The sequence below is a fragment of the Lichenostomus cassidix genome, chromosome W (assembly GCF_008360975.1).
Source record: "Lichenostomus cassidix isolate B80296 chromosome W, HeHo_3.0, whole genome shotgun sequence".
Taxonomy (NCBI): domain Eukaryota; kingdom Metazoa; phylum Chordata; class Aves; order Passeriformes; family Meliphagidae; genus Lichenostomus; species Lichenostomus cassidix.
In genome coordinates, this window is record NC_139510.1 from 16,867,668 (window position 1) to 16,895,656 (window position 27,989).

Here is a 27,989-nt window from a genome sequence, read left to right on the forward strand (position 1 = left end):
ACGCAAGTGTGGGAGCACGATATCCAAATAATTGAAGGCTCACCGCAAATTGCGGAACTTGCGGCTGCTGTTAGAGCTTTTGAGATGTTCGAAGAACCTATTAATCTGGTAACAGATTCAGCTTATGTAGCTGGAGTAGTCGCCAGAGCAGAACATGCCTGGCTAAAAGAAGTGTCAAATCCTAAATTGTATAAACTGCTCTCAAAACTTGTTTTTCTGCTGTCCCACAGAAAGCAGCCGTTCCATGTGATGCATGTAAGGTCACACACCGATCTCCCTGGACCAGTTGCTGAAGGGAATCGGAGGGCAGACGCTCTAGCTATGCCGGTGAAAGCTCCTAACATTCCAGACACCTTTGCTCAGGCAAAGCTGAGCCATCAATTTTACCATCAGAATGTACCAGCACTGATGAGAATGTTTAAATTACCCCGAAACCAGGCAAGGGCAATTGTAGCAACCTGTCCTAGCTGTCAGAGCTACCAAGTGCCATCCTTAGGGTCTGGAGTTAACCCCCGGGGTCTGGGCAGCTGTGAAGTCTGGCAAACAGATGTAACCCATGTCCCCCAGTTTGGCAGATTGAAATATGTGCACGTTTCTGTGGACACATTTTCTGGAGCTGTTTTTGCATCTGCCCATGCAGGAGAAAAGGCAAGAGATGTTATACAGCACTTTCTCCTTGCTTTTGCTACCCTGGGCGTTCCTGCTGAAATAAAAACTGACAACGGTCCAGCATACATCTCTAACAAACTTCAAGAGTTTTTTAGCTCATGGGGCATCAAACACATTACAGATATCCCCCACTCCCCCACAAAACAATCCATAGTTGAGAGGACCCACCAGACAATTAAGAGGGTCCTAGACCAACAGCGGGGAGGATCAGAACTCAATTCTCCCATTATGAGACTCTGCAAAGCCCTTTTTACAATAAATTTCTTAAACAGTTCGTTTGAAGAGCCTGACCCCCCTGTGTTCCGGCATTTTACCAATTCGACCCAAGCCAAATTAAAAGAACAACCACCAGTGTTAATCAAAAATCCAGAAAGCCATCAAATATCAGGCCCTTTTTCACTAATTGTATGGGGGAGGGGATATGCTTGTGTTTCCACACCTTCAAGACCCAAGTGGATACCAAGAAAATATGTAAAGCCCTACCTCCGACCGTCAGTGACAGCTCCTGAGCAAGCGAAAGATGACACACCAAACACTGACAAAGAAACTCCAGACAAAGAAACCAGTGCCGCTTAGAGAAGACGTCGGCGCAAGATTCCAGCCACGTGAACAGCTATTTGTGCCTCCTTCAAGCAGTTCCCCAAACCCACAAATCCCTTATCTGTTACCCTCATGTGTTTCCCTAACCCATAACCTTATTACCTGTGTCTTATAAAAAAAAGGGGGGATGAGGGGGAAAAAAGAAAGAAGTAACAGAAAACCATCTTTTAATGATTTTTGCTTGAAATCCCACAGAAAAAGGACTACCTATACCTCTCTTACCACCATGCCTGTAATTGCCTACCTCTGCATTCTCCTGACCTCCTGCATCCTGTTACCACCAGAGGTTCTCGCATGGATTGTCCCTCAGCCAAAGACCAATATGTGGGTTACATTGGCAAAAGCACTCCAGCAAGACCATATGTGCCTGTCTATGGGCAGTGTCACTGACCCACTTTCATCATGCCTGGTGGGGATCCCTCTCCACAAAGATGAACTGCCTTTTGCAAATGAGGTGCTCCCCCAGAAAGAAGCTTGGGAGAAATGGGTAAGCACACTGGCAACAGCACCAGAGGAACCCCACGAATTACTACTATTGGGGTCCTCCCAGGCTACCCTTTGCCTCAAGTTTGTCTTCAGCCCGAAAAGAGGGATGGCATTATCCTGGTCAGAACACCAGAAATTAAGTCATAGTAGAAAAGCAACACCCCAGGGAAAAGTTTACTCTGTCAGTAATTGGTGTCAGGATAAAAAGGTCATCCCAACAGAGTCATCTGCACACCCCAAAATGCTGCCCAAAGGTATGTTCCTGATTTGTGGGAATCAGGCGTGGTCTGGAATCCCATCCCAGCTCCAAGGGGGACCGTGCACTCTTGGCAGGCTTTCTGTACTAGCACCCAACAAAACCCAAATTCTGCATTGGAAAAACCATACTCGATTGGCCCGCCAAAAAAGAAATATACAACAATTAGATCCTAATTGTGATAGCGAAATTATCAATTGGTCATTGTCTAAAAGGATTGCTGCATCATTTTTCCTGCCTGGAGTAGCAGCAGCAAAAGCCTTAGGTGAACTTAGCCACCTTGAGTGCTGGCTCGGAAAGCATGCTAACCTAACCTCGAGTGCCCTCTCTCAGCTTCTTGAAGATGAAGAAACCACCAGGCATGCAACACTGCAAAACAGAGCAGCCATCGATTTTCTTTTATTGGCCCATGGACATGGCTGTGAGGAATTCGAAGGACTGTGTTGCTTTAACCTGTCATCTCATAGCCAGAGCATCCACGCGACGATACAGAAAATAAAGGATCAAATCAAAGAACTGAAGACAGAAAAAGAAACAGACTGGATTGGCGATCTTTTCGGACAGTGGGGACTTCAAGGATGGCTAGCATCCTTAGTCAAAACTGGACTGTGGGTGATCCTAATAATTTTCCTTGTTCTAAGCTTGTTCGGTTGCCTCAAGAAGTGTTTAACTAAGCAAGTAGGAGAGACCTTTCCTTTAAATAAAGAAGGGGGAGTTGTTGGGGTGGATGATACCACCTCAGGAGCTGCTGAGGAGCTGGGTGGTTCCAACACAGCAGAACCCCACTGGTGGAAGCCTTCTTAGTCCTCCCCCCTGGAGAACACAATGGTTCCTCCCCAAATTATGTAAATCCCCCCAGCTGTAACCTAACCCTTGATCCCATGCCTTCCTCCTCCCATTGGTTGTGGTGTTCCCCCCGCCTCCTCTCCCCTGACCCTCCAGCCGCCCCTTTAAATGTAGACGGCTGGGGTGCCTCGTCCTCTTTTTGGCCTCGGAACCCTTCAGAATAAACCTCTGGAACCTCCGGCTGACTGAGCGCTCTGAATTCTTTGTCTCTGGTAACGCACGAGTTATCCAACTCCGTGGGTGAGTGAGAATATGTGCCTTACACCGGCACGGGTGTGAGAAGGGCTTTTCTGTACAGCACCAGGCAGTGCTGGCTGGAGTGATCTCTCAAAAAGCCATAGAGACACTTTCGGTAAACGCAGAGGCCTGGTTCCACCCCTCCTCCCCCTCCGCGTTAACACACGACGACTCGCATCCCCCGAGCCCCACTGCCTGCCACAGTGCCTTGTCACCACCGTGTGCCCCAGCGTGTCTCGGCTCCGGACAGCTCCCCTCTGTGCAGCGTGGGGTGCCTGTCCGTTAAACACAAGGCTGCGACGCTGCACTTTGGCTAACCAGAAAAGCATTCTGGGAATGACTCAGCTAAACTAGAGGTGAAAAACAAGTTACATAATTGCAAAACAATTATTAGAATCAATAAGTGCTCACACCGTGGGGCTAGTGGTTGGTTACATCTGACATGTGTTCCCATCGTGGTCTATGGTGGTTGGTTAAGCACATTTGTTGTGCCTCACAAGTATGTAAACTCATAACAAACTAACAGTTTAAGAACCCTGGATTTTTGCAATAAAGTGTCTTCACCATACCATCGTGGTGATTGTGTGTATTTAATGCCGCAGCCCTTAAGCCACTAATTGACAACATGGATTTTCCTGTTCCTTTCATCATTCATCCCTGCTGCTGAAGAAACTGAGCAGAAAGCCACCTGCACTCCTGTCCCATCAACCAATTGACCCAGAGCCTTGAAGTCCTTTTTAATTACCCTGGTACCCTTCTTGTCAACCTCCTCACTGCCAACCTGGACAACCAGCAGTGGGTAATAATCAGAGGGCTGTGTTGTAACGTGTGTCCTTCCTGTCCCTGACCCCGCCCCCCTGACCCCTTCTGACTGGATGTGAGTCAGGACCGCCCCCCATCCCTAGAGATAAAAACCCCAGCCAGATCTGGAACGGGCCTCTTTGGTTCTGGACTCATATGGAACCTGCACCCTCCCTTGCCTTCCCTTCCCCCTCCCCAGTCTCCCCACTCCACCCCTATTTTCCTCAATAAAAACACCATGGAGACCAGGAACCAAACAGCTGCCTTTCTAAACCTGCAACGCTTCTACAAGAACCGTGTCTGACCAGCCCCACAGCTCGTGGCCATGGAATGACCATCCTGCGTGTTCCGGTTCTAGGGCAGCCCTCCCCCGCAGCAGGGGAGGGCTGCCCTCAGGTTTTGCACTGCTGCAGGGCTGAATTAGTTCAGGGAGTCTCCTGGTGATATCCTGTACCTGGGCCCCAGGCAGGCAGCAGACTTCCCTGTGGGATGGGTCCAGTCAACATACAGGTCCCTCAGTTCCCCTCAGATGGGAGTCAGCCACTACAACTACCCTTCTTAATACCTGAGGTTGTGATCCATCTGACAGACAAAGTGCAATTGGGCAACCCTCCAGACAGATTTTTTCTTTAGCGTCATCTGCCTGATCCTCTAGATCCAGGGCCGTGTACCTATTCTTTAAGGGCACCTGGGAAGGGGATGGGGGTTGGGAAGGGATTCTTTTACCTTCCCTGAGCAGGGACCCATTTCCATTCCTCCCCATCTACTAGGTCTCCTCCTGCCTGATGGCAAGAGGAGCAGGGATCCTCTGACACTTGCTGAGCTTCTCTCAGGGTTGGAAGGGTGTAACTCCACCAGTCTATTTCTCTTTCACTCTCCCTAATACTCTTTAGCCTTTCTTCCACTTCTTTCTTAAGCTCTGCCACTAGACAGAGCAGATCATTCACCTGCTCACACTGCAAACAGGTGTCTTTTGCACTGTCCTCTAGTACTAATACCAGGCTCAGACACTCCCTGCAGCCAGTGACCTGGACAGCTGCGTCCTTCTTGGGAGGTTCTGTTTGGGTTAGCACACTCTTGCTAGCAGCAACAGCTTTTGACTGTTTGTAAACCATTGCTGGATCTAGACAGGTTGTGGGGGAAAAAAACAACAAAAAAACCCAGCCAAAACACCACACCCACCTAACACACAACCCCCCACCAGGAACCGGGAGGGTGGCTGCGCCCTTCCTGCTTGCCTTGCCTGTGCAAACTGCTGCACCACACTCCTGTTTGCCGTGCTCTCTAGAGCCTTTTAAATTGACAGTAAATGACACGGTGACTGCCCCTCAGTTGCCTGAATGGCTGGCAAGTGTCGGGGTTTGACCTTGACTAAACGCTGACACTCTGGCTCTCTCCGGCTGCAGACATACAGGAAAGGGGAAAGGAAAAAACTGTAAAAACACACACCAATCTCATGAGTTAAGTGAGATAGGACACTGGTAGGAGGACGCATGGAAGAAAGGGCAGACAGGCTCTAAACTTAAAGTTCTAAAGTGATTTAATTATCTAACACAGTTGGAGGATAAATGCAAGGCAAAAATAAACTTTTCATACGCTATTTTGTTCACTCACCCTCTCTTTCTTACAAACTCATTTTTATTCACCCCCTTTCCTCTTTTTAAACTAACAAGCTCGGGTAGGGGGGCAAGGTGTGGGGTATTTTCTTAGTCTACAGAGCAGGTCCATAAATCTATTCATTACTACAATTCTTTTACTACAAATACTCTTTATCTCTACTTATCTCTCTCTCTGTCCAGACAGTTTCTCTGCTCTCACCCCCTCCCTCTTAAGAAGCAGTCTTTCCGCTCACTTCCCTTCTCTTTTTCTAAACCAACAACACAGGCAGGGGGCAGGGTAAGGGGTTTGTTTTCTGGCCAGTCCAATCGGGGAGAGGGGTTCTCTACTTAGCAACGGGGTCCCTTCCACCAGAGACAGTCCTCTGAGAACTTCTTTGGCATGGGTCCAATCTCAGGAGCAACATCCCGCCCGAATTCTGCTGCAACATGAGTTCTTTTGTCCATAAGGTGCAGACTCTCTCCCGAGCCGAGGCCAGGCTGCTTCCATCCCAGGAGCAAGGCCTTTCTCTTCCTTGCAAGGCCTTTGTAGCTTTAACTCTTTCGATGAGACTCCAACTGGATCACAGCTTTTTCCAGGCATCCACCTGCTCCTCTGGCGTGGGCTGTGGGTGGATTTCTGCATCCTTGTGGACTCCATGGGCTACAGGGGGACCTCCTGCTCCCCCATGGCCTTCACCACGGCTAGCAGAGGGTTTTCAGTTCCGGCGCCCGGAGCACCTCCTCCCCCACCTTCTTCACTGACCTTGGTGTCTCCATGTTGTTCTCCCTTCACATATTTTTACCTCCACCTCCTCCAACTACAAAGAAGTGCATGCCTACCTTTGTAGGATTTAATTCTGTAGGATTTGGTTACGAGGACGGGATGGAGACGAGAGATCTCTGAAGTCATGTCTTAGAGCATGGAGGTTTATTGTGAAAGGGTGTGGGTGTAGGAGACCTGCCAGGGGCTGCCACGCAGCCCGAAGCAGGTCAGGGAAGCAAGAGAGAGAGAGATCGATGCCAAAAGAGAGCGAGCTGCCATTTACAGTAAATCATCTTCTGTGTTGAATATTCTAATTGTCATTAACCAATCTAGAACAAGCTACAAATCCTACAACATTTACATACAACCTATAAGAATCATCGCATTACCATACGGCGTTATATTTTAAACCCTAAAAACTGCTTTTTGGACCCTCTGCCAAGCGAGCAGGGTCTGTTTGACCCTTGGACCTGCCTGCAGGCAGAGGGTATTGTTTCATCAAGAAGGGGGATTACCTCCAGTCGGCTGTACCATTGTTTTCTAGTTGTTCATTAACTCAAAGCTTGTCTTCATCTCAATCTCGCTTATATTTTCCATATTCTCAGCATCTTTTGCCAGGTAATCATATTTATAAGGCTTTCCTATTTCATCTTCCCCAACATACCTTGTTTTGATTTTTTCTTAAATATGTTTTCACAGAGGCATAACTAGCACTTCTAATTGGCCCAAACTTGGCCGGCAGCATGGTTATCACCTTCAGAGCCATCAGAGATTGGCTCTGCTGGACTTGATGAAAAAACTTCCAGAACTTTCACTCAGGATACACAGGAGCCATCTTTGTGCCACTCCCCACCCCTCAGACACTTTCCTGGGCCTACCACAACAGCTTCTGAGGGGTCCAAATTTCTCCTAGATGTTAAAAATACTTTACTGATGTTTTGGGCCAATCAAAACCACCACAGCAAGATATATACATATGTTTAAATATACAGCTAATAAATCAGAGGGTTTCTTTTTCCCATATTCATTCTTGTTAATCAGTTACAAAAAAGAAATAATTTCCTCCATCTATCTGGAGGTCATCCCTCTCATTTTGGTATTAATCTGTTAAGGAATGTGTAATGTTGTAACTAGAATGAAATAAGCAGCAGACCCTTCCTCTTTTTTTTTTTTTTAATTATGAACGAGGGCTTGGATTTATACACTTTTTTGCTATTCTGTGGTAAAACATTTCTGAATTGACACAACAGTAATATGGACTGTGTGTCTAGGGAGTATGTACACACAGACTAATGCTCAGGCTAGATATGGGATAGGATGAAAAAAAAATTATTTGAAAGCCCCCATATCTGCATGTCTCGGTTAGAAAGACAGGTGTCTGCTGAGGAAGCCATAAGCCTCCCTTGGAATGGAGAATATGACCCCCTTTCCTCCAAATTATTATAACTTTGAAATTAAGGGGCTTTCAGGCAAGGATATGGGAAAAGGAATAACCGTTCTTTACTAGTATGTATAATATAACAAGGCAAACAAACAACAACCATGGCAGCAACAGCAAACAAAACCAGAAACCCAGTAAGAGCCTGCTCTGGGCTGTCAGGCACCTTCCCCTTTGGTGCAGTTATGGTCACAGCTGGCAGAGGCACTGTTGGGCTCCCGGCCATGCAGGGCAGGTGCGATGATTCCCCCGTGGCTGCAGGGGGCGCTGTGGCGTGAGGTCAGCTCTCTCTCACGCGGCAATGGCAGGCGAGCTGGATGGCGGAAAATTTGCTGTAACAGGGACCTCAGAGCAGCAAGCTGGAACCGCAGGACTGGCTCACCCAAGATAGCAAGCAAGAAGTAGCAGGAACTCCACAGCTGTAGCAGGAGTTGCAGGCATCTCGGCAGACACAGGGTGTTGGGTGAAAAAGTAGCAAAAAACCCAGAGCAGTAACAGAAAAATGGCAGGAGTTGAGCAGAGAACCTCTCCCTGGAGAGGTCACTGGCGGTGGCTGGTCCCTGGGTCCGGCTGTGAAAAACGAGGTTCAATCTCCTGTTAGGATTTAAAAGTTTAATAAAAGACAATAGGGGACAGATATAAAGCAAAAGCACAGCACTGGGTGCTTGGCATTCAGCCAAAAAGCACACCTGGTATGGACAGAGACACCCTTTACATACCCTTCAGCCTAATGCATATTCATAAACAATTATGCATATTCAAACTTTTCTCCAAACTAGTTTGCATGTTCCAGGAACTGCTTAGCCTAGCTCCTCCTTGGATATGCCTCCTCGGAGCATGCGCAGTCCTCTTTAATTGATTCTGTTATCACTCCCAGATTGTAGTTTCTGCAGACGACAGGTGCTGATAGTTGGAATGTCAGTGGCAGGGTCTGTTCTTTGGATGTTATCCAGTTCAAGCAGGCAATTCAAGCATTCAAACAAAACTATAACAACTATTTCACTACTATGCCTAAGCTTAGCTAGCAACAAAAAGAAAGGCATTAGTCATCATTACACAGCTATTTTTTCACAGCAAGGCTACCTTTGTAAAAAGAATTAAAATTATACACATAGTATCCATTTTAATATTTGCAAAAAGCCAATATTATGATATGTATTTATCACAAGGCTGTGCAGAAGTGGGGCTGCTCCCGGGAGGGGACAGGGGTACCGTGGTCCAGGCTTGGCATGCACTGGCTCTGGGCTCCAAAAACAGCAGACAGGCAGAGAAAAACGAGCCAGCAAGCCCAGTCACAGTGCCGAAGCAGAAAGAAACAAAAATAAACAGGCAAACCCGACGTGCAACAGTATCTCTGCTCAGAGACACCCTTCTGCCTGGCTAGTCGAATCGACCGCGTGGCTGGAAAGGGCAGAGCTCCCCTCCTCTCCCCCCAACTCTCGCAGGAAATCCTGGGCTGGGTCCCACCTGTTATCAATTTAGCCTCATTATCCAATCAGAGACGTAGATCCAATTAAAAAAAAATTTATTAATTAAAAGCAAGCGGATATCAGTCAAGTCAGCGCTGGACGGGCAGAGATTCAAGCATATCTCTATGCACCGCGCCGCTGGCCCACAGAGAACTGAATTTTATAACCCTTTAGTACCCCACTCCCCCCGTATGTCTTGATTGGCGTCTCTTCATGAATCCTTGATTGGCTGTTGAGACGTCTTAGGCTGGTGTGCTCTGCGTTGGGTGATGGTTACTGGGCCTCCTGGGATGGTCTCTCCGTGGGGGTTGCACAGGGGGAGGTTTTTATGGACCCCTGAACCACATTCCTTTTGTATCTGCCTCATAGGGGCTGCACAGGGGGAGGTTTTTTATGGCCCCTGAGCCAAATTCCTTTGTATCTGCCTCATGGGGGTTGGGCAGGGTTCCTAACAAGATTCGTTTTTATAACAGCAAAAAAAGAAAGAAAGAAAGAAAGAAAAAAAGAAAAATAAAAGGAAAGGCAATTTTAAGACTTATCACCTTTTTCAAACAGTTCGTGAACTAAACTGATTGTAATTTATTACAATCCCCCCTCTCTCATGTTCATTTAGTTCACGAATTTGTCTGGATGATAATCTAGGCTCTGACAGTGATGACTAACTTGTTTATAAGTCATCTTCATCTTCGAGAGCCGAATCTTCATTAACTGGAATGTCCTCATACTGTATTGTAATAGGCAATAGATGTGCTGCTTCTAAACGGTTTTTAACAAGTGTAATTAAACGATTAAAAATGCAAGGTCCAAACGTTAGGGCTAGGATTAACATAATTAGGGGTCCAGCAATGGTGGATAGTAAGGTTGTTAACCAGGGAAAAGATTGGAACCAATTTTCATACCATGCTTGTGTGGCCTCTCTTTCTCGTTTACGCTTTTCTAGTCCTTTTCGTAGCTCTGCCATTGCATCTCGGGCTACTCCAGTATGGTTAGCATACACACAGCATTCTTCATTTAGAGCTACACACAATCCACCCTCATGTGCGAACAAAACCTCTAAACCCCTTCCGTGTTGTAATACAACTTCAGACAGAGATCTTAGAGAACTTTCTAACGCAGTAATAGAACTTTCGATTTTTACAAGGTCCTCATCAACTGCTGTTCTTAGTGCGGAAAACTCTTTTCCTTGTTGTACGAGGGAAGCTATACCAGTGCTAGCTCCAGTAGCTCCCAATGTTAATAAAGTGGCAATGGTTATAGCTGTGATTGGCTCTCTTTTTATTATAGGGTGTTCTGGTATCATGTGATGATCCAGCACATATTCATTAGAGTGGTAAGTAAGTCGGGGAATAATCATGACTTGAATGCAATGATCCGTGGTTTTAAAAGCATTCGAGGGTATGCATGGGGTGACTCCAACACTGGCACAAACCCAATGTGCATTTTTTGCAGGTAACAACCATCTAGCTGGTTGTTGATTGTTAGGATTTTCCACAATTTTACTGCACAGGCTTTGTTTTTCTTGTGGCACTCGACCGATGCAGGTGCCAGTTCCAGTTACTTGTGCTAAGGTGATTCCAGTTCTTATATTTAAATCACTTCTCCATTTACACTGGGTAGGATTGCTGTCATTGGTTTTAGTCTCTCTTCCATCAATAGCAATAGCTTCATAAAAGGGTGGTTTAGAGCTATAACAAAGCCAGCAATGTTCTGTTAAGTTAGGATTAGTAGCATTTAAAGCATAGTAGTTATTTTTTACTAATTTCCATAGATTATCTGAATCTGTGATGTTAGTTTCTGGTAGCATATTCCGTGGATTGATTGCTGTGTTTGGACTTATAGGTTGTGGGTCTGGAAGGACTATTTCTTTTTTTATGTAAAAGAAGCTTTTCGGATCGTGACTGAGACCATTTCCCGGTTCGTTAATGGGACTATTGCTTGGAATCCAAAGTCTAAACTCCCATTTTTTTCCAATTATCCACCCTGGATCATCGGGTTGTTCCACATGTATATCTGCAAATTGACAAGGAACTCCCTTCTGTTCTTCTAAACCTCTCCTGGCATATGGATTATAGGCAGAAGGTCCCTTGTTATATCTAGGTGGTTTGCACCCGTATGGTCCCCACCAGACTGTGATAAATTGATCTTTTCCGGCTCTTGGAGAATAAACTGAGTTTATAGTTTCACATCTGTACCATGCACAGTACGAATTTTGTTTGACACACCAAATCTGGCCCCTCTTAGTGTCTGCTGGATTTGGATTAGGGCACATGTAAAAGGCTCTTGGTCCCACCCATCCTTTTGCTCGTGTTTCTGGGTTTTCACAGGGTGAGTAATCAACCATGTCACACGAGGTGACGGTGAAAACTGGGGCTCCTACCATAATGTGGGTTTGTATTACAGTAGATTTGTCTAACCTGCCTAGTGTCCTACTTAAATGGTTGGTGTGGGTGGTGTGAGAGTGTCAAGGCTGCATTGCTACATGGCATGGAACAGGCTATTATCAGTAACACATAATATATTTGCAAGGCTTGAGTGGAGGATCTCACTGCCTTTGATATTTTAAACAATGTCAGATTATTCTCCAATTTGATTGGCAAATACCCCGGTTCACTCCGTTTCGTGAAAAGGAAGTTCAGAGTCTTATTTCCAGGTTGCATTCTCACATTTGGTTTCTCACTTCTGCTTCGCCTGTCGACTGGGTTGCTTCCAGCCACAGGGGTATCTATCTTCTCAGCAGCAAGGATACACCTCTGTGAAGCACCTGTGCCGCTGCTTCCAGCTGTTCTGGTAACTAATCCAGTTTGTGTGTTTGACTGCTCCTTCCGAGCAGGGTAAGTGCGCAAGTTTGACTCTGCATTCGCTCTTAACAAGCTCGGCCACCATGGGTCTGGGTTTATCGGAGTGATAACAGTACAAGTCGGGGTGAATGCCATGGGCGAAGGTCTCCCACCATTCTTTAGACCCCTTTTCCAATCTGCCCATGATAGGTGCCAATTATAACATTTGCATTGTCTCAGCTCTTTCTGCTTTATAGCAAGGGAGACAAACCCCTGATGGGGGTCTCTCTTTTCTGCAATGGATCCACCACTTTTCATTACATACCTTGCAAACAAAGCACACAAAAGGATAACAATCACAATTAGTATCATAACGTTTAACCACATAATCTTGTGCATATAGGCTAAGAGCATATCCAGATCTATAACTGTAAGCAGGCTTCTTTAAATGAATGTTGACAAGATTCATGTGAGTTATAGGAAGCTTATTGCTTCTTAAGCCTTAGCTTTAAGTCCTCAGGCCGTTGCGATGGGATGATCTGCCACGTCGGGTCTCGGGTGAACTTCTTCACACGGCTGGCGTGAGTCCACCCTTTCTCAGCAGTTCGTATGGCAGACTCTGTGGTGAGTAAGACAACATAAGGTCCCTCCCATTGAGGGGTTAGTGTGGATTCTTTCCATGATTTTATTAGTACCTCGTCTCCCACTTGAAGTTTGTGTATTGGTATCCAGAGGGGAGGTCTTTGAACTACCAAGCCCTTTTGTCGTAGTTTTTCTCTCCGTTTAAACAACTGATTAATATAAGCTTGTAAATGAGCATCAGAGATTTTAGGATGATCTGCAGGGATTTCTGCATCAAAGGGCATTCCATACAACATTTCAAATGGAGACGCTCCTACATCTGAGCGAGGCTGTGTCCTGATGTTTAATAAAGCTAGCGGTAAGCACTTTACCCAGCTCATTTTTGTTTCAAGCATTAATTTAGTTAATTGTTTTTTTTTATTTCTCCATTCATACGCTCTACCCTCCCCGAACTTTGTGGGTGCCAAGGTGTGTGATATTCCCAACGGATTCCCAATGCATCTGCAACTAATTTAGATACTTTAGAGACAAAATGTGGTCCTCTGTCTGAGTCTATGACTTCAATTAACCCATACCTGGGAATTATGTGTTCCAATAAAGTTTTAGTAACAGTTTGTGCCGTGGCTCTAGTTGCAGGAATGGCCTCCACAAAGTGGGTTAGGTGGTCTACAATAACAAGCAAGTGCTTATATCGTCCCACTTGGGGTAAATCAGTAAAATCTACTTGCACATGTGAAAATGGACGATGAGCCAACTCCCTTCCCCCTGGGACTGCTTTTCTCAAATGCTGTTTGTTTACTCTTTGACAGGTTATACACCCCATAGTTATCTGTTTAGCTAGGTTGTACACCCCTAGACACATATATTTATTGGCAAAGTGGTCCACCAAGGCTTGTGTTCCCCAGTGTGTTTTCTCATGTAATTTCTTTAATACCCGAAGTGCCATGCTCTTGGGTAAGATCTCCCTCCCATCAGCCAGCATCCATTTCCCTTCTGGATTTTCAATTGCTCCCGTTTGTGTTAGTTTCTCTTTTTCTTTTATAGTAAATGTTAGTAATTTTGGCACAACATATTCTATGTCTCTACAGTAAGGGTTGTAGGCAAGTTTCTCATGATCTTCAGTATCTGTATTACAAGCATAGCAATAGTTTCTGTAAGGATTGTAGCAGCTACACACAAATGCATCCATTGGGTCTAATTCCTTTAGACAGGAATAACAGGGTTCACTTTCGGGATCTTGTTTGCAGCTCTCACAACTTAACCGGGGATGTCTCCAGGGGTCACCAGGCTTACTCACAATTCTTATATTTAGTAAAGCTGCACGTTTGGCTTCCTGGTCGGCTATGTTATTACCCCGGATAGTTTTACTAATCCCCTTTTGGTGCCCTTTTATATGTACCACAGCCAATCGCTCTGGTTTCCTGGCTGTTTTTAGGATCTCTTTAATTAGCTGTTCATGGATTAGTTCTTTTCCCCGAGATGTAATCAAGCCTCTTTCTTCCCATATTTTTCCAAAGGTGTGTATTACCCCAAAAGCATATTTAGAATCCGTATAAATTGTTCCCTTACTGGAGCCCAGGATTTTTAATGCCTGCAGCAAGGCATATAACTCACAAGCCTGCGCTGACCAAGCAGGACTTAAGGGTCCTGACTGAAGTACTTCAAAGCCTTCACCACTCACTGCATAGCCTGATTTTCTCTTTCCTTCTACCACCCTGGCAGACCCATCTATATAGAGTTCTCTGCCCTCCCCAAGTGCTTCCTCTTCGAGGTCAGGCCTAATTTTTGCTTGTTCTTCTATAGTTCGAAGGCAATTATGTGTCAGTGGTTCTGTGGAGGGGGTTCCATATAGAAATTGTGCCGGATTTTGGAGAGATGTGGTTTCTAAAGTCAGTTTAGGTGATGCCACTAACATTCCTTCATACTTTAGTAACCTGGCATCAGTAATCCATTTGTCTGCTTTTTGGGCTAGAATCCCCCTTATGTCATGTGGTGAAAATACCCGGATCTCACTTCCAAAGGTGATTTTTATTGTCTCCCCCACCATCAGAGCGGCTGCAGCTACTGTCTGTAAGCAAGTGGGCCACCCTTTACTCACTGGGTCCAATAGTTTAGACAGATAAGCCACAGGCTTTTTGCTCCCAGCCCAATCCTGAGTTAGCACCCCATACACTGTGCCCTCATCTACATTTACAAACAGACAGAAAGGCCTTGTTAAATCTGGGAGGTTTAGCACAGGAGCATTAATTAATTCTTGTTTTAAAACTTGAAAAGCTTCATCATCTTGCTCTGTCCATTTTAGCAAGCCCTCATGAGTTAGCTTTTCGTATAGAAATTTTACTCTTTGGCTGTAATTCAAAATCCACTGCCTGCAATTTCTTTTCACATGCCCCGGTTTCTGACAATAAAAACACACAACTTTACTCATATCTCTTCCTTCCCTTCTCTGGGGGGGGTGAAACTCTCTCTCAGCCCGCAAGCTCTCAGACCGAAGAAGCTGACTTTCCTTTTCTTGCCTTCTTGCATTTCCTTGTTCACTCCTCACCACCGCGGCCATCACTCTGGCTTGCCTTTTATAACTTTCCTCTTCCCTTCTCACATACACTTTCTGTGCCTCCCTTAACAATTCATCTAACCCTCTCTCTTGCCAATTTTCTAACTTCTCCAATTTTCTCCGAATGTCAGGCCATCCCTTTGACACAAACTGCACTTTTAAAAGGGTTTGGCCTGCCGGATTATCAGGATCTATTCCAGAATATAATTGCAAGTTTTTCCTTAGCCTTTCCAACCAGGTGGTTGGATCCTCATCCTTCCTTTGATTCTCATTAAAGGCTTTGTGCATATTTTGCCCTCTAGGCACAGCCTCCTTTATTCCTTGAATTATAATAGCTCTCAAGTCCTGCATGTTAGCCCGATCTTGTGGGTTTTGATTGTCCCACTTGGGCCTTTGCAAAGGCCACTTTATATCACCCATGGGACCCTGTGGGTGCTGGTTTTCCCAAATACGCATGCCTGCGATTCGGATCATGCGTCTCTCTTCTATGGTGAAAAGTATCCCCAAAATTGATTGTAACTCATCCCATGTATAGAGACTATGACCTAGGAATTGATCCACTCGCTCTGCTACCCCAAGTGGATCTTCTAAAAGATGCCCCATATCTTTTTAAATTCACGGACATCCATGGAGTTCAGAGGAACTTCTACATACCCTATGCCCGGTACCTGGCCACGCCCCTCTTGGTTTACCATCCCCATAGCCACTTCCCTTAGAGGGTATAAATTTTGAGCTCTGCTCTGGGTAATCGGACCCTGCAGAGTGTTGACCTCATACTCAGATAAGGGACTTTCCCGTTTCCCAGGAGACGATGGCTCAGCACCTCCCCCCGGAGTCAGGCTGTCTCCCTCTCCTCGGGCTGACGGAGCTATACCCCCCTTTTCCTGATGTAACAAAGCCGCACCTCCCCCCTCCCGCTGTGGTGGGGGAGTTCCTCCCGCCTCCCGCTGTGGTGGAGCTGCAGGAGGTGGTGGTGCATATGGTGGGGGTGTATCAACAAGTTTCTTTCTTTTGTCTTTTCTTTGGAGCACAAACACTCCCACCCCCCCTCTCGTAAGGGAGCCAAAGAGCCGCATAGTCGCTCTCCTCTGGGTTAAATGGTCTTTTGCTGTTAACCCAGAGATTTAGGGCTTGACATAGAGATTCCTCGTCGGATCCAAAGACCGGCCAATATAAGGAGTCTGCCCTAATCTGTCTTCCTCCCCAAATTGCTACACAATAGTTAATCATTTTATTTTTACTCTTCCCCTGGGTCCGGGGATCATCAGCCCAATATTTCAGCTGTATGCCTAACGGACTGTCAGGGGGAATCCCTGGGAGTCTCCCATTTTTTTCTTCATGGAGGCAGAAGGCTTGCTGTCCCTCTGTCCCATCTTCCGGAGTGCCCTCACACGCACCAACAACACAACACTCGCTTTCTCTCGGTCGTGACCTGACCCCTCGCGGGGAACAGGAACTGCACTACTGGAGAGTCCCAATCACTTCGTCCGCATATGGACGTCTCACACGCTGCACTCCGGGAAAACCACCCCAACCACCCACGCCGTGTGTGTCTCTGTATCTCAACCGATACTCACACTCCGCTGTCCGGCGTCTTGTGGCTTCTGTGCACGGAATTTCAGGGGCCTTGAACCCTTGGCTGATATCCGAAATTTGGGTTCGTCGGTTAGGGGTGCCAGTGGAGTGTCCCCTCCAGGCCGTCAAATCACGACGGGGCGCCTCCCTTTGGGGAACTCCAGAGGAATTTCCCTATCCGAGTCACGGCACCAAAATTTGTTATCAATTTAGCCTCATTATCCAATCAGAGACGTAGATCCAATTAAAAAAAAATTTATTAATTAAAAGCAAGCGGATATCAGTCAAGTCAGCGCTGGATGGGCAGAGATTCAAGCATATCTCTATGCACCGCGCCGCTGGCCCACAGAGAACTGAATTTTATAACCCTTTAGTACCCCACTCCCCCCGTATGTCTTGATTGGCGTCTCTTCATGAATCCTTGATTGGCTGTTGAGATGTCTTAGGCTGGTGTGCTCTGCGTTGGGTGATGGTTACTGGGCCTCCTGGGATGGTCTCTCCGTGGGGGTTGCACAGGGGGAGGTTTTTATGGACCCCTGAACCACATTCCTTTTGTATCTGCCTCATAGGGGCTGCACAGGGGGAGGTTTTTTATGGCCCCTGAGCCAAATTCCTTTGTATCTGCCTCATGGGGGTTGGGCAGGGTTCCTAACAAGATTCGTTTTTATAACAGCAAAAAAAAAGAAAGAAAGAAAAAAGAAAAATAAAAGGAAAGGCAATTTTAAGACTTATCACCTTTTTCAAACAGTTCGTGAACTAAACTGATTGTAATTTATTACACCACCTATAGTGAGATTCTGGAGCCAGGGGGGGGGAAGGGGGTGAAGGGGGGGCAGCGACCATCCCAGACACAAAACAAAAAGAGCAAGAAAAAAAACAAAGATAGTATTATCAGTGAGGTAAATGAGGTTATGGAGTTGGCTTTTGTAAAGGGTTATGAGGGATTTGTTATGGTTAATTGTTAATGGTTGTGTATATGTTATGATTACCTCTGTTGATTTGTTATGGTTAATTGTTAAATGTTATGGTTACCTCTGATTGTTATATGTTCCTGTTAAAACTTTTGTTAAGAAAGGAGAGAGAAGTGGGTGTTAATTAGCATAAGGGGATAGCTGGACAAGCAGCTAACCTATCAGAAGACCCTAAAAACGACGAGCCAATGAGGACTGAAGACAACAAGCCAATCGGAGCACCTTAAGGAGGCGGGGTTAGGGGGTTATAAAATCTGTATCCCCTAGCCAGAAGGTGTGTCTCTAGCTACCCCGTGTCAGTGGTTAAGCACCTAGTGCTGTTCCCTCTACTTTGTGGAATGAGTTTTTGGTTTTGTCCCCTATTGTCTTTTTGTTAATAAATGTTTAAAATTTTACATTAGTGAGCTTCGTTTCTCACAATGGGATGGGATGGGATGGGATGGGATGGGATGGGATAAAAAGACATTCCCAGGACGTTGCACTCTAGGGGAAGAAATCTAATCGCTCAAACCTCACAATGGGGGAAAGCAAGGAAAAAATCTAAACAGCAGGATAGAACAATAAATGGGAAAATAGCAGTAGAAAAAGCACACTAGGTTAATATAGAAAATCTGGTTTCTTTATTGGGAGATTTTATATTAGTATTAGTGGAATTGTGTGTAACAATGTCATCATGCACACAATGCAGAAAGGCAAAGCCCACCATGCTATGTACACGCAACAGAACAAAAGCAATGTATACTGAACAGATGTATAGGCTATAGCATGTTACATTTCAGCAGGGTATGTCTCTACAGAGAGATTTACATCAGAAATTAGGTAATATAAAAAAATAGACCATACTTTAGTTTTAGTACAAGAAAAAGGTGAAGATACACAACCAAATGTTATTCAGTACAGAAAATTACCCACAAAATAAGAACAGGAAGTAATTTAGCACAGCAGAAAAAAAAGTTACCCCTGTTTAATGGAAAACTATTTTGCCAGTCGTGTCTTCTCTCAATCCAGTTTTAGAGCCGGGTGTTGGCCACGTCAGGGGTGTGGTGATGGGACACTTGTGGCTGCTGGGGCCAGGTGGGATGGAGCATGGAGCCGGTGGGGAGAGCCGATGGGTGGGCGAGCACTGTACAGAAAATTACGCTATAAAAAGCCAGTGTCCATAAAGGAGACAGAGGAGTCCTGCAACTTTATTCGAATAAAGAGCTCACTGGGACACATGCCTGCGAGGTTTTCTCTCTCGAGGTTTTGGAGGGTGCAGCTTCCTTTTATCCTACACTCATGGCCACATGTTGCCCTCTTCCTTTCTCCATTGGCTGAAGTACTAGGAAGGTACAGCCTTCCCAAACCGCCTACCACATCCCCCCTTGAACCTGTTACCCCAAAGTTCAGAGACTCAAGCTTGTGCAGACCCACTTGTCTGTTTCAGGAGTTAGGCTGTCTGGGCTCTGTAACAAACCTGCTGCATGAAGTTAATAGAGACATTGAGACCCATTTCAAAGACGTTAACACCCATACCTTCACCCATAGAATTGTTTGTAAAGACATTAACACACATCTTCCCTATCAGTACCAACGAGGGACAGCCTTTAGCAGCGGTGTCACTGCAGGAGGAACAGTGTTGCTGTACCACTTTGCGGGTGACTGGCCAACCAGCAGCTTTTGGGAGGTATTTTAGCCCCTGTTTAACCACAGATTTCACTCTTCAAATATTCCAATTTGATTTTTGGAATTAAGGCTAATTGCGTTTCCTTGCTGGATTTCCCCTCCTCAATTTAATCTTTTTTTTAAGGGTTTTTGGCTGCAATTTGTGGGCACTTGGCCGCCCCAAAGAGACTATGCACCCGACGACCCAACTTAACAGGAATTTACAGTGCAATGTACTCAGCTACACATGATGGAGGTACAAAAATGGCTGTTAACATCTACAGCTATGCTGGGATGGCCTGGTGGCTACGCTACACGGTGAGAGAGGAGGGAGGAGTGGGTGGGTTAAATTAAAAATTAAAACAAAATTGAAATAATAATAAAAGGAAAATGAATCTACTGAAACAGAAACTGGAGGGGCAGGTGGGAGCGGGGCAAGCAGCGGGCGCCGGTGTGGCCCCGGGAGACGGGAAGAGTAGACCCCCACAACGGGCATTGCTGAGAGGACTTGAGGGGGCGAGAGGAGGGGGAGGTGGACCGCGCTACTTCTCCTGCCGGGGGTCACACGGTATGGAACGAGCCCAGCGGGAGGAGCAGGGCGGGGCGGCGAAAAGCCATATGCGTTTGGCCGCTGCAACGGTCTCCGCCCTCACACACCGCCCTCCTCACGTGGAGTGGCCCCGGGACGCAAACCCGAGGCCCCCGCTCACAGCGAGGTATCTCTGTTGCGCTCGGAGCCGAAGACGGGCAGCACCAGGTAAGCGATGTCCATAAGGACCATGCTGCGGCTTGCGTGCGACGGGTAGGGACCGCCCGCTCCGCCGGCACACAAAGGCGCCTGCCGCCACTGCCCCCCGCCGCCGCGACACGCTCCTCCGGCCGACGCACCGGCCAATGGGGAACGGCAGGAGGGCGGAAGGTGGAGCGAGCGCAGGTACACAGATGTGCGTGTGTGCAAACACAGGGTCATGTGCGCATGCGTGTGCACACATGCACAAGTGGACACATGCATGTGAACACATGTACTGCACACATAGACACAGGTGCACATGCATACAGATGCATATGCCTATACCAGCACATGTGCACATACATGGGCACTGGCACACATGCACATGCATACTCTGGCACATGCATGTGTGTCAGAATGCACACACTACATACAGTCCCATGTACATGTGCAGCTAGAGGCACACCTACATACACACACACATGCATACATGCAAACAGGTGTGCAGCCACACACGCTCACATGCACAAAACATGGGCACGTGTGCCTGCAGCCAGCAGCTAGCAAATGCTGCTCTCCTGGCCACAGCCCCACTCCCCTCCAGCAGAACATGCTCATGGAGCACATACATGGAGGACAACCTGCCATGCATCCTTCTGCACCCCTGGCCGTGGCACATGTGGGAAACACACATGAAATCAGGCCCAAAGCAGAGGATTGCAGGGACTTGTCTCCATCCCCATTCCCGTAGTTAACACAGTGGCCTATTGTGCTGATGGCCTACTTACTGACAGAACTTAGCCATTGGGGCATCACTGACCTAAAATGGCTCCAGCTGAGCCCAGAGGGATGCAGAGAGCACCTGGAAACCCCTCAGGGCTCACAGCTGCCCTCCTCCTGGGGCAGCAAACCCCCATGGTTTAAGAAGGACAATTTCCCCCTAAAAAACCCTTACTCATCACTGTTTATTTAAAACTGTTTTAATGAAGTGGGAAAACCCTGTTGTGCAAGAGGGGCACGGCTAGGACCATGAGGTTATTCTATACCACCTCAGGGTAATTTTCTGGGAATGGGAGAAGGGATCCCTTCTGGGTAGGGGTAGTGTGAGGGCGGTTGGGTATTGTCAGGCTCTGTTGGTGGTACAGGGGTGAGCATGTGAATCGCTTGCCTCTCTTGTATGCTTTTGTTATTAATATTGTGAAGGAGAATGTTTGTCCATTAAATCTAGAATGTGGATACGTAGGCACGGCTGCTTGGTGGCTGCTAGATATTCCTTAACCTTTACACCTGCCTAAGAAAACATGCAATTGCTTAATATTGCTTAACCTTTAAGTTTGCTTAAGAAAACAGTCTTTTGCAGAAATCAGCAGAAGAGAAATCGCCACGCTGTTGAAATTTCGCTTAAACTCCCCGGCAACAGCAGGAGAGCATGCGCAGAGTACTACCGAAGCAGGAAGTTAGACCACATAAAAGAAAACTACGAATCAAGAACCGCGCGGCAGTTGGTGGGACGGAGATCCCCCTGTCGCCCAGCGCTGAATTGCCTATGCTTTGCTTGCTGTAATTAATAAAATTTTACCCATTGGAACTAAGACTGATTGGCGTGGTCTCAAACCTCTATAACAGTTCTGATGCCGCGACTCGGATAGAGAATCCAGCGATTACGTGAGGGTCTCGAGGAGGCGCCCCGCCGATACTGGCGGCCTCAGCTCCCTGCTTGTCGCTCCTCTCTATCTGACGATCCGAAATTCAGAGCAAAAGGCAAGGACGAACCGGTCGACCCTGTAAATTTTGTGCACAAAAGTCCGGACGAAGACGCAGGACGCGTGAGTAACTGCCCGTTGCGCAGGGGTATCCGTTCGGTGGGGGTAGGGGATCCCGGAGTGCAACGAGTGGGGGATTTGTGTGTGAGTGAGAAGGGAACCGGCAGCCGGATTTCCCAAGCGAGTGTGGACCCTCAGTAGTGCGGTTCCTACTGCCCGCGAGGGCGTGGGCCACGAAACAGGGGAAGCGAGTGAGCCCCCGTGCGACTGAAGGCACTCCGGAAGATGGGACAGAGGAAGAGCAAGCCTCCTCAACCCGTGAAACGCCCCCCAGTACCTAGAAACTCCCCACTAGGGTTTATGCTGGAAAACTGGAAGTATTATCCCGGGACAGGGGATAAGGACAAAGCAAAAATGATTTATTATTGTGTTAAAGTCTGGGGAGGGCAGAAAATTGACAAAGCAGTATGGTGGCCAAAGTTCGGCTCTAGTGAAGACTGGGTGCAACAGAAATTAAACATCTGGGTGAATTCTAAAACTTCTTTCAATCAAGAAGAAAGTGATTATGCAGCAGTCTGGGTGACTCACCCGGGGGGAATCAGAGGTCCGAGTTTTCAAACTCTCAGAGGTAGATTCAGAGAAACAAAAACTAAAACACCGGAGGAAAGAAGAAATCCCTGTGGGACCCCCACCATATGCACTACCACCACCAGTAGCACCTCCCCCGCCACAACCTGAGATAGATCAGGATCAGGAAGCTTATAATCACGGACCCCTGACACGGGGAAGAGCTCGGCAACATAATTTATTATTTCCCTTAAGGGAAATGCCCATGGGAGGTCCCAATCTGCAAATGGGATTTATCTCTGTCCCCCTTAATTCAGGGGATGTAAGAGATTTCAAAAAGGAAATGGGCAATATATTGGAAGATCCATTAGGAGTAGCTGAAAAAGTAGATCAATTCCTGGGACCTAACATATACACCTGGGACGAATTGCAGTCCATTTTGAACATATTATTTACTGTTGAGGAAAAGAATATGATTAGGCGTGCAGGGATGCGTGTTTGGGATGCCCAGCATGCCCAGGGACCTTTAGCCGATGTCAAGTGGCCCTTGCAAAGGCCTCAGTGGGACCACCAAAATGAAAACCATAGGGTACATATGCAAGATTTGCGAACAATAATAATTCAGGGAATTAGGGAAGCAGTCCCACGGGGCCAGAACATTAACAAAGCATTTAATGAGAGACAGAAGAAAGAAGAAACCCCCACTGAGTGGTTAGAGAGACTGCGAAAAAACTTGCAGTTATACTCAGGATTAGATCCTGAGACACAACTGGGTCAGGCATTGTTGAAAACACAGTTTGTAGCAAAATCTTGGGAGGATATTAGAAAGAAGCTTGAAAAGATTGAGAATTGGCAAGATAGAGGATTAGATGAGCTGCTCCGGGAAGCCCAAAAGGTATATGTAAGGAGGGAAGAAGAGAGCCATAAGAGACAAGTGAGAATGATGGTAGCAGCGGTACGGGAAAGTAGGGAGTTAGATAAAAAAGAGAGGCGGATGCCCCGGGGTCTACCCCCAAGAAGCAGGATGGGGCAGGAGATCGGAGACCAAAGGGAGGAGAGAACTTGTTTTTACTGTGGGAAGAAGGGACATCTGAAGAAAGATTGTAGGCAGAGAATGCAAGATGAGAAGATGTTTAAGGAAGATTAGGGGGGTCAGGGGCTCTATTTCTTGGGGACCCGTAAACATCAGGAGCCCTTGATAAAACTTTGGGTAGGTCCCCTTTCTGAAGAATTAGAATTTTTGGTTGATTCAGGGGCTGAAAGATCTACTATGCAAAAACTTCCTTCCGGGTATAAATTATCTAAGGACACGGCGTCCGTTATAGGTGCCAAAGGGGAACCATTTAAGGTGGGAATTGTTAAGGGGGTCATTATAGAAACCGACACAAAAATTGGGGTGGGAGACTTTTTGATAGTACCGGAAGCGGAATACAATCTCTTGGGGCGAGATTTAATTGTGGAATTAGGTATAACTTTAGAGGTAAAGAATAAAGAAATTCAGATTCGACTTTGTCCTCTTAGAATCGAGGATGAACAAAAGATTAATCCTGAAGTCTGGTATACTCCTGAAAGTGTAAGGCAATTAAGAATACCCCCTTTCACTGTGAACATAAAAAACCCGGAAATCCCGGTAAAGGTTAAACAATACCCCCTTTCACTAGAGGGCAGGAGGGGGTTGAAACCAGAAATAGAGAGATTGATTACCCAAGGGTTATTAGAGCCATGTATGTCCCCATTTAATACTCCTATATTACCTGTAAAGAAACCAAATGGGACGTATCGGCTGGCGCATGACTTAAGAGAAATAAATAAAAGAACAATCTCTCGATTCCCCGTGGTTGCTAATCCTTACACTCTACTGAGTAAATTAGGCCCCGAGAATTTGTGGTACAGTGTGATTGATCTCAAAGACGCCTTCTGGGCTTGTCCTTTAGATAAATCATGTCGTGATTATTTTGCATTTGAATGGGAAGATCCAGACACTAACCGAAAGCAACAACTCAGGTGGACAGTTCTTCCCCAAGGATTTACAGAAAGCCCAAATTTATTTGGATAAGCATTAGAACAACTCTTACAGGAATATCAACCAGATCCTGGTGTCACATTAATACAATATGTAGATGATTTGCTGATAGCTGGGGAAAAAGAAGATGTGGTTAGAGCAGAGAGTATCAAGTTGTTAAACTTCTTAGGGCTGAAGGGACTGAAGGTATCAAAAGCAAAACTTCAATTTGTAGAAGAAGAAGTTAAATATCTGGGGCATTATATCAGAAAAGGAGAAAAGAAAATAGATCCCGAGCGGATACAAGGAATACTGTCTCTCCCGCCACCTGGAAACAAGAGACAAATAAGGCAGATTTTGGGATTACTGGGATATTGTAGACAATGGATTGAAAATTATAGCAGTAAGGTAAAATTCTTATACAAAAAGCTTGTTACTGATGGACTGGTTAAATGGGATGAGCAAGATGAGGAGAAATTACAGAAAATACGGGAAGACCTTGCCAATGCTCCCGTGCTAAGTCTCCCTGATCTAAAAAGACCTTTCTTTCTGTTTGTTAACATAGATAATGGCACAGTCTATGGGGTTCTAACCCAAGACTGGGCGGGGAGGAAGAAACCGGTAGGCTATCTATCCAAGTTATTGGACCCTGTGAGTCAGGGATGGCCCACTTGCCTGCAAGCAATAGTGGGATGCGCCCTCTTAGTTGAGGAGGCGAGGAAAATAACCTTCAACAGCAATCTAAAGGTACTCACACCGCATAATATCAGAAGTGTCCTCCAACAAAAAGCAGAAAAATGGATTTCAGACTCCCGTCTTTTGAAGTATGAGGGAATTTTGCTAGAAGCCCCCAACCTAACTTTGGAAACCACAACCCTCCAAAACCCCGCACAGTTTTTGTACGGGGAACCTGAGCATGTCAGGCTGGTACATGACTGTTTGAAAACAATAGAAGAACAAACAAAAATAAGACCTGACTTGGAAGAAGAGGAATTAAACGAAGGTGAAAGAATTTTTGTAGATGGATCCTCTAGGGTGGTAGAGGGGAAGAGAAAATCAGGATATGCACTCATAGACGGGAAAACCTTGAATGTTTTAGAATCAGGACCATTAAATAGCTCCTGGTCTGCCCAAGCCTGCGAGCTGTATGCGGTTTTACAGGCACTAAAAAGATTACAAGGAAAAGAGGGGACTATTTATACAGATTCTAAGTATAGTTATGGGATAATACATACCTTTGGAAAAATTTGGGAAGAAAGAGGCCTAAGAAACTCACAAGGAAAGAATCTGATACATCAAGAACTAGTAAAGAAGATATTAACTGCCCTGAGAAAACCAAAGAAAATAGCGGTAGTACACATTAGGGGTCACCAGAGGGGAACTGACTACAGAACGAGAGGTAACAATGCAGCAGATCAGGAGGCCAAACAGGCTGTGCTCAGGATTCTAACATTGAAGCGAGGGGAAAAACAGGAACTAGATCAAGATAAGACAGAAAGCCCCCTTTTCACACCAAAAGAGGAACAGAAAATGCAGGAAATGGGAATAGTTAAAAATGCGGAGGGAAAGTGGCGTTTGCCTGACGGAAGAGAAATGATACCTAAGTCAATAGCTTTCCAGATACTAGCTCAAATACACCAGAAAACTCACTGGGGAAGCCAAGCTCTAGTGGATCACTTTGCTACAAAGTATATGTGCATGGGACTGCACGATTTGGCAAAACAAATTACACAGGGATGTTCTATATGTCTGAAAGTTAATCGAGCGGTACAAAGGAAATTGCCGATGGGAAGGAGACCCCTAGCGATCAGACCATTTTCGAGGGTCCAAATTGATTTCACTGAATTCCCGAAATCTGGTAGATATAAATATGTGCTCGTTATTGTAGATCATTTAACACATTATGTAGAGGCATTCCCCACTACCAGAGCAACGGCTCAAGCCGTAATTAAGACACTGCTAGAACACATAATTCCTAGGTATGGCGTAACTGAGGCAATAGATTCCGATCAGGGACCTCATTTTACATCCAAAATAATAAGGAATCTAGCAGAAGCATTGGGAATAAGGTGGGAACAACATACCCCATGGCACCCCCAGAGTTCGGGAAGAGTAGAACGAATAAATGGAAAATTAAAAAAACACTTGGCTAAATTAACTATTGAAACTAATCTCTCGTGGGTAAAATGTATACCCCTCGCCCTCTTAAATATTAGAACACAACCCAGAACAGATGTTGGGATATCTCCCTTTGAAATGTTATATGGAATGCCATATGACCTAGGCATCCCAAAGGAACACCCTGGGATCCTAGACAAAAACATCCAGATTTATATTAAGGAATTAATGAAATACAGACAAGAGCTATGGAACAAAGGCCTATTAACCCAAAGACCTCCACTCGATATTACCTTACACCAGGTAAAACCGGGAGATTGGGTCCTCGTCAAATCCTGGAAAGAAACCACCTTGCAATCCCGTTGGGAGGGACCCTTCCAAGTACTGTTGACTACCAACACTGCGGTACGAACAGCAGAAAGAGGGTGGACACACGCTAGTCGCATCAAAGGACCAGTGCGGCTACAGGAGTGAAAAATAACAAGTGCCCCAGGGGACCTAAAATTGAAACTGGCAAAAACTTAAAAGAACCGCCTGCTTATGAGCTATCTCCAAGCTTCCCATTGTTGGTATTCCCATTCCCATATATCCTGCTGGCATAAATCATTCTGCACCTCTTATATCCCAACGCGTGGAGAAAAACTCCCTAGGACTCTCAAGCTACGAGTAAGACGCTTAACTGCAGAACTATTTAAAGATGAAGAAGGGAATATTTACACAGATGATGTGAGAATTGAATGTAATAATCCTAGTTGCATAGGTTGCTACCCTTTTGTGTGTTACGTTTGCTTAGTCTGTAAGGAGAAGTGGTGGACCCATTGTGGTGGAGGATATCCCCCTCGAGGTGTTTGCAGTCCTAGTTGGAGGGCGCAACGGGAACAAACAAATTGGGCTCTAAAACTTCTGGTTGCTCGAGGGGAAATTGAATTTCGAGGTAAGAAGTGGTGGGATATTTATGTCTTTGGCGTAAATCCCTTGTTATATTGCTATCATCCTAACGAGCCCGCTCCCTTTGTTGTCAACATAGTGGCTGGAGCTTGCCGACGCAGTATATCCTGGATAGACTGCTTTGCCCCGCCAATTAAACAGCATAATTGGTCTGCTTACACAGCAAGGTCCCAGAAAAAGGGTTATCTTGATCCTCCTGATAGAGACGCTTGCTGCCGAGAAGATGGCTCTCCCCGTGACTTGCAGCAACCAAGCCGACGGGCGAGGCAGAGGCGACGATATCGGAGAGAGAAACTCTCTTGGGATCAAGGGGTCATGGAGGCCGAGATGCCACACAATTGGCAATAAACGGGGTGGGACGACAAAGAAGAGAAACAATAACATAAATGTATGCCTCCACCTTAAATGGAAAAGCTACAAACTCCAGGTTCTAATCCTATTACTAATCATAGGAATACCAGCTGAGAATAATGCAACCTTGACACTCTCACACCACCCACACCAACCGTTTAAGTGGACACTAGGCAGGTTAGATAAACCTACCATAATACACACCTACATTATGGTAGGAGCCCCAGTTTTCACCGTCACCTCG

General features: G+C 46.1%; 1 protein-coding gene and 1 long non-coding RNA gene across 2 annotated transcripts in view; both read left to right on the forward strand.

Annotated features, from left to right (window-relative positions):
• The window catches only part of LOC146425602 (uncharacterized), a 143,000-nt gene that overhangs the window by 59,941 nt on the left and 55,070 nt on the right, over positions 1–27,989 (forward strand). Inside the window, exon 2 of the long non-coding RNA XR_014846602.1 lies at positions 6,420–6,923. This is a non-coding gene — a long non-coding RNA (uncharacterized LOC146425602). The remainder of the gene's footprint in view (positions 1–6,419; positions 6,924–27,989) is intronic.
• LOC146425605 (uncharacterized) lies at positions 1,323–3,411 on the forward strand. The gene is made up of 2 exons (XM_085041485.1): positions 1,323–2,689; positions 3,325–3,411. The coding sequence occupies exons 1-2, from the start codon at positions 1,397–1,399 to the stop codon at positions 3,409–3,411; spliced, it is 1,380 nt and encodes a 459-aa protein (XP_084897611.1). The 5' UTR covers positions 1,323–1,396.

Coding starts and splice junctions, on each gene's coding strand:
- LOC146425605 (XM_085041485.1), top strand. CDS start 1,397: ATGAGGGGGAAAAAAGAAAGAAGTAACAGAAAACCATCTTTTAATGAT. Junction 2,690..3,324: donor AGAAGTGTTTAACTAAGCAA/GTAGGAGAGACC, acceptor CGTGTGCCCCAG/CGTGTCTCGGCTCCGGACAG.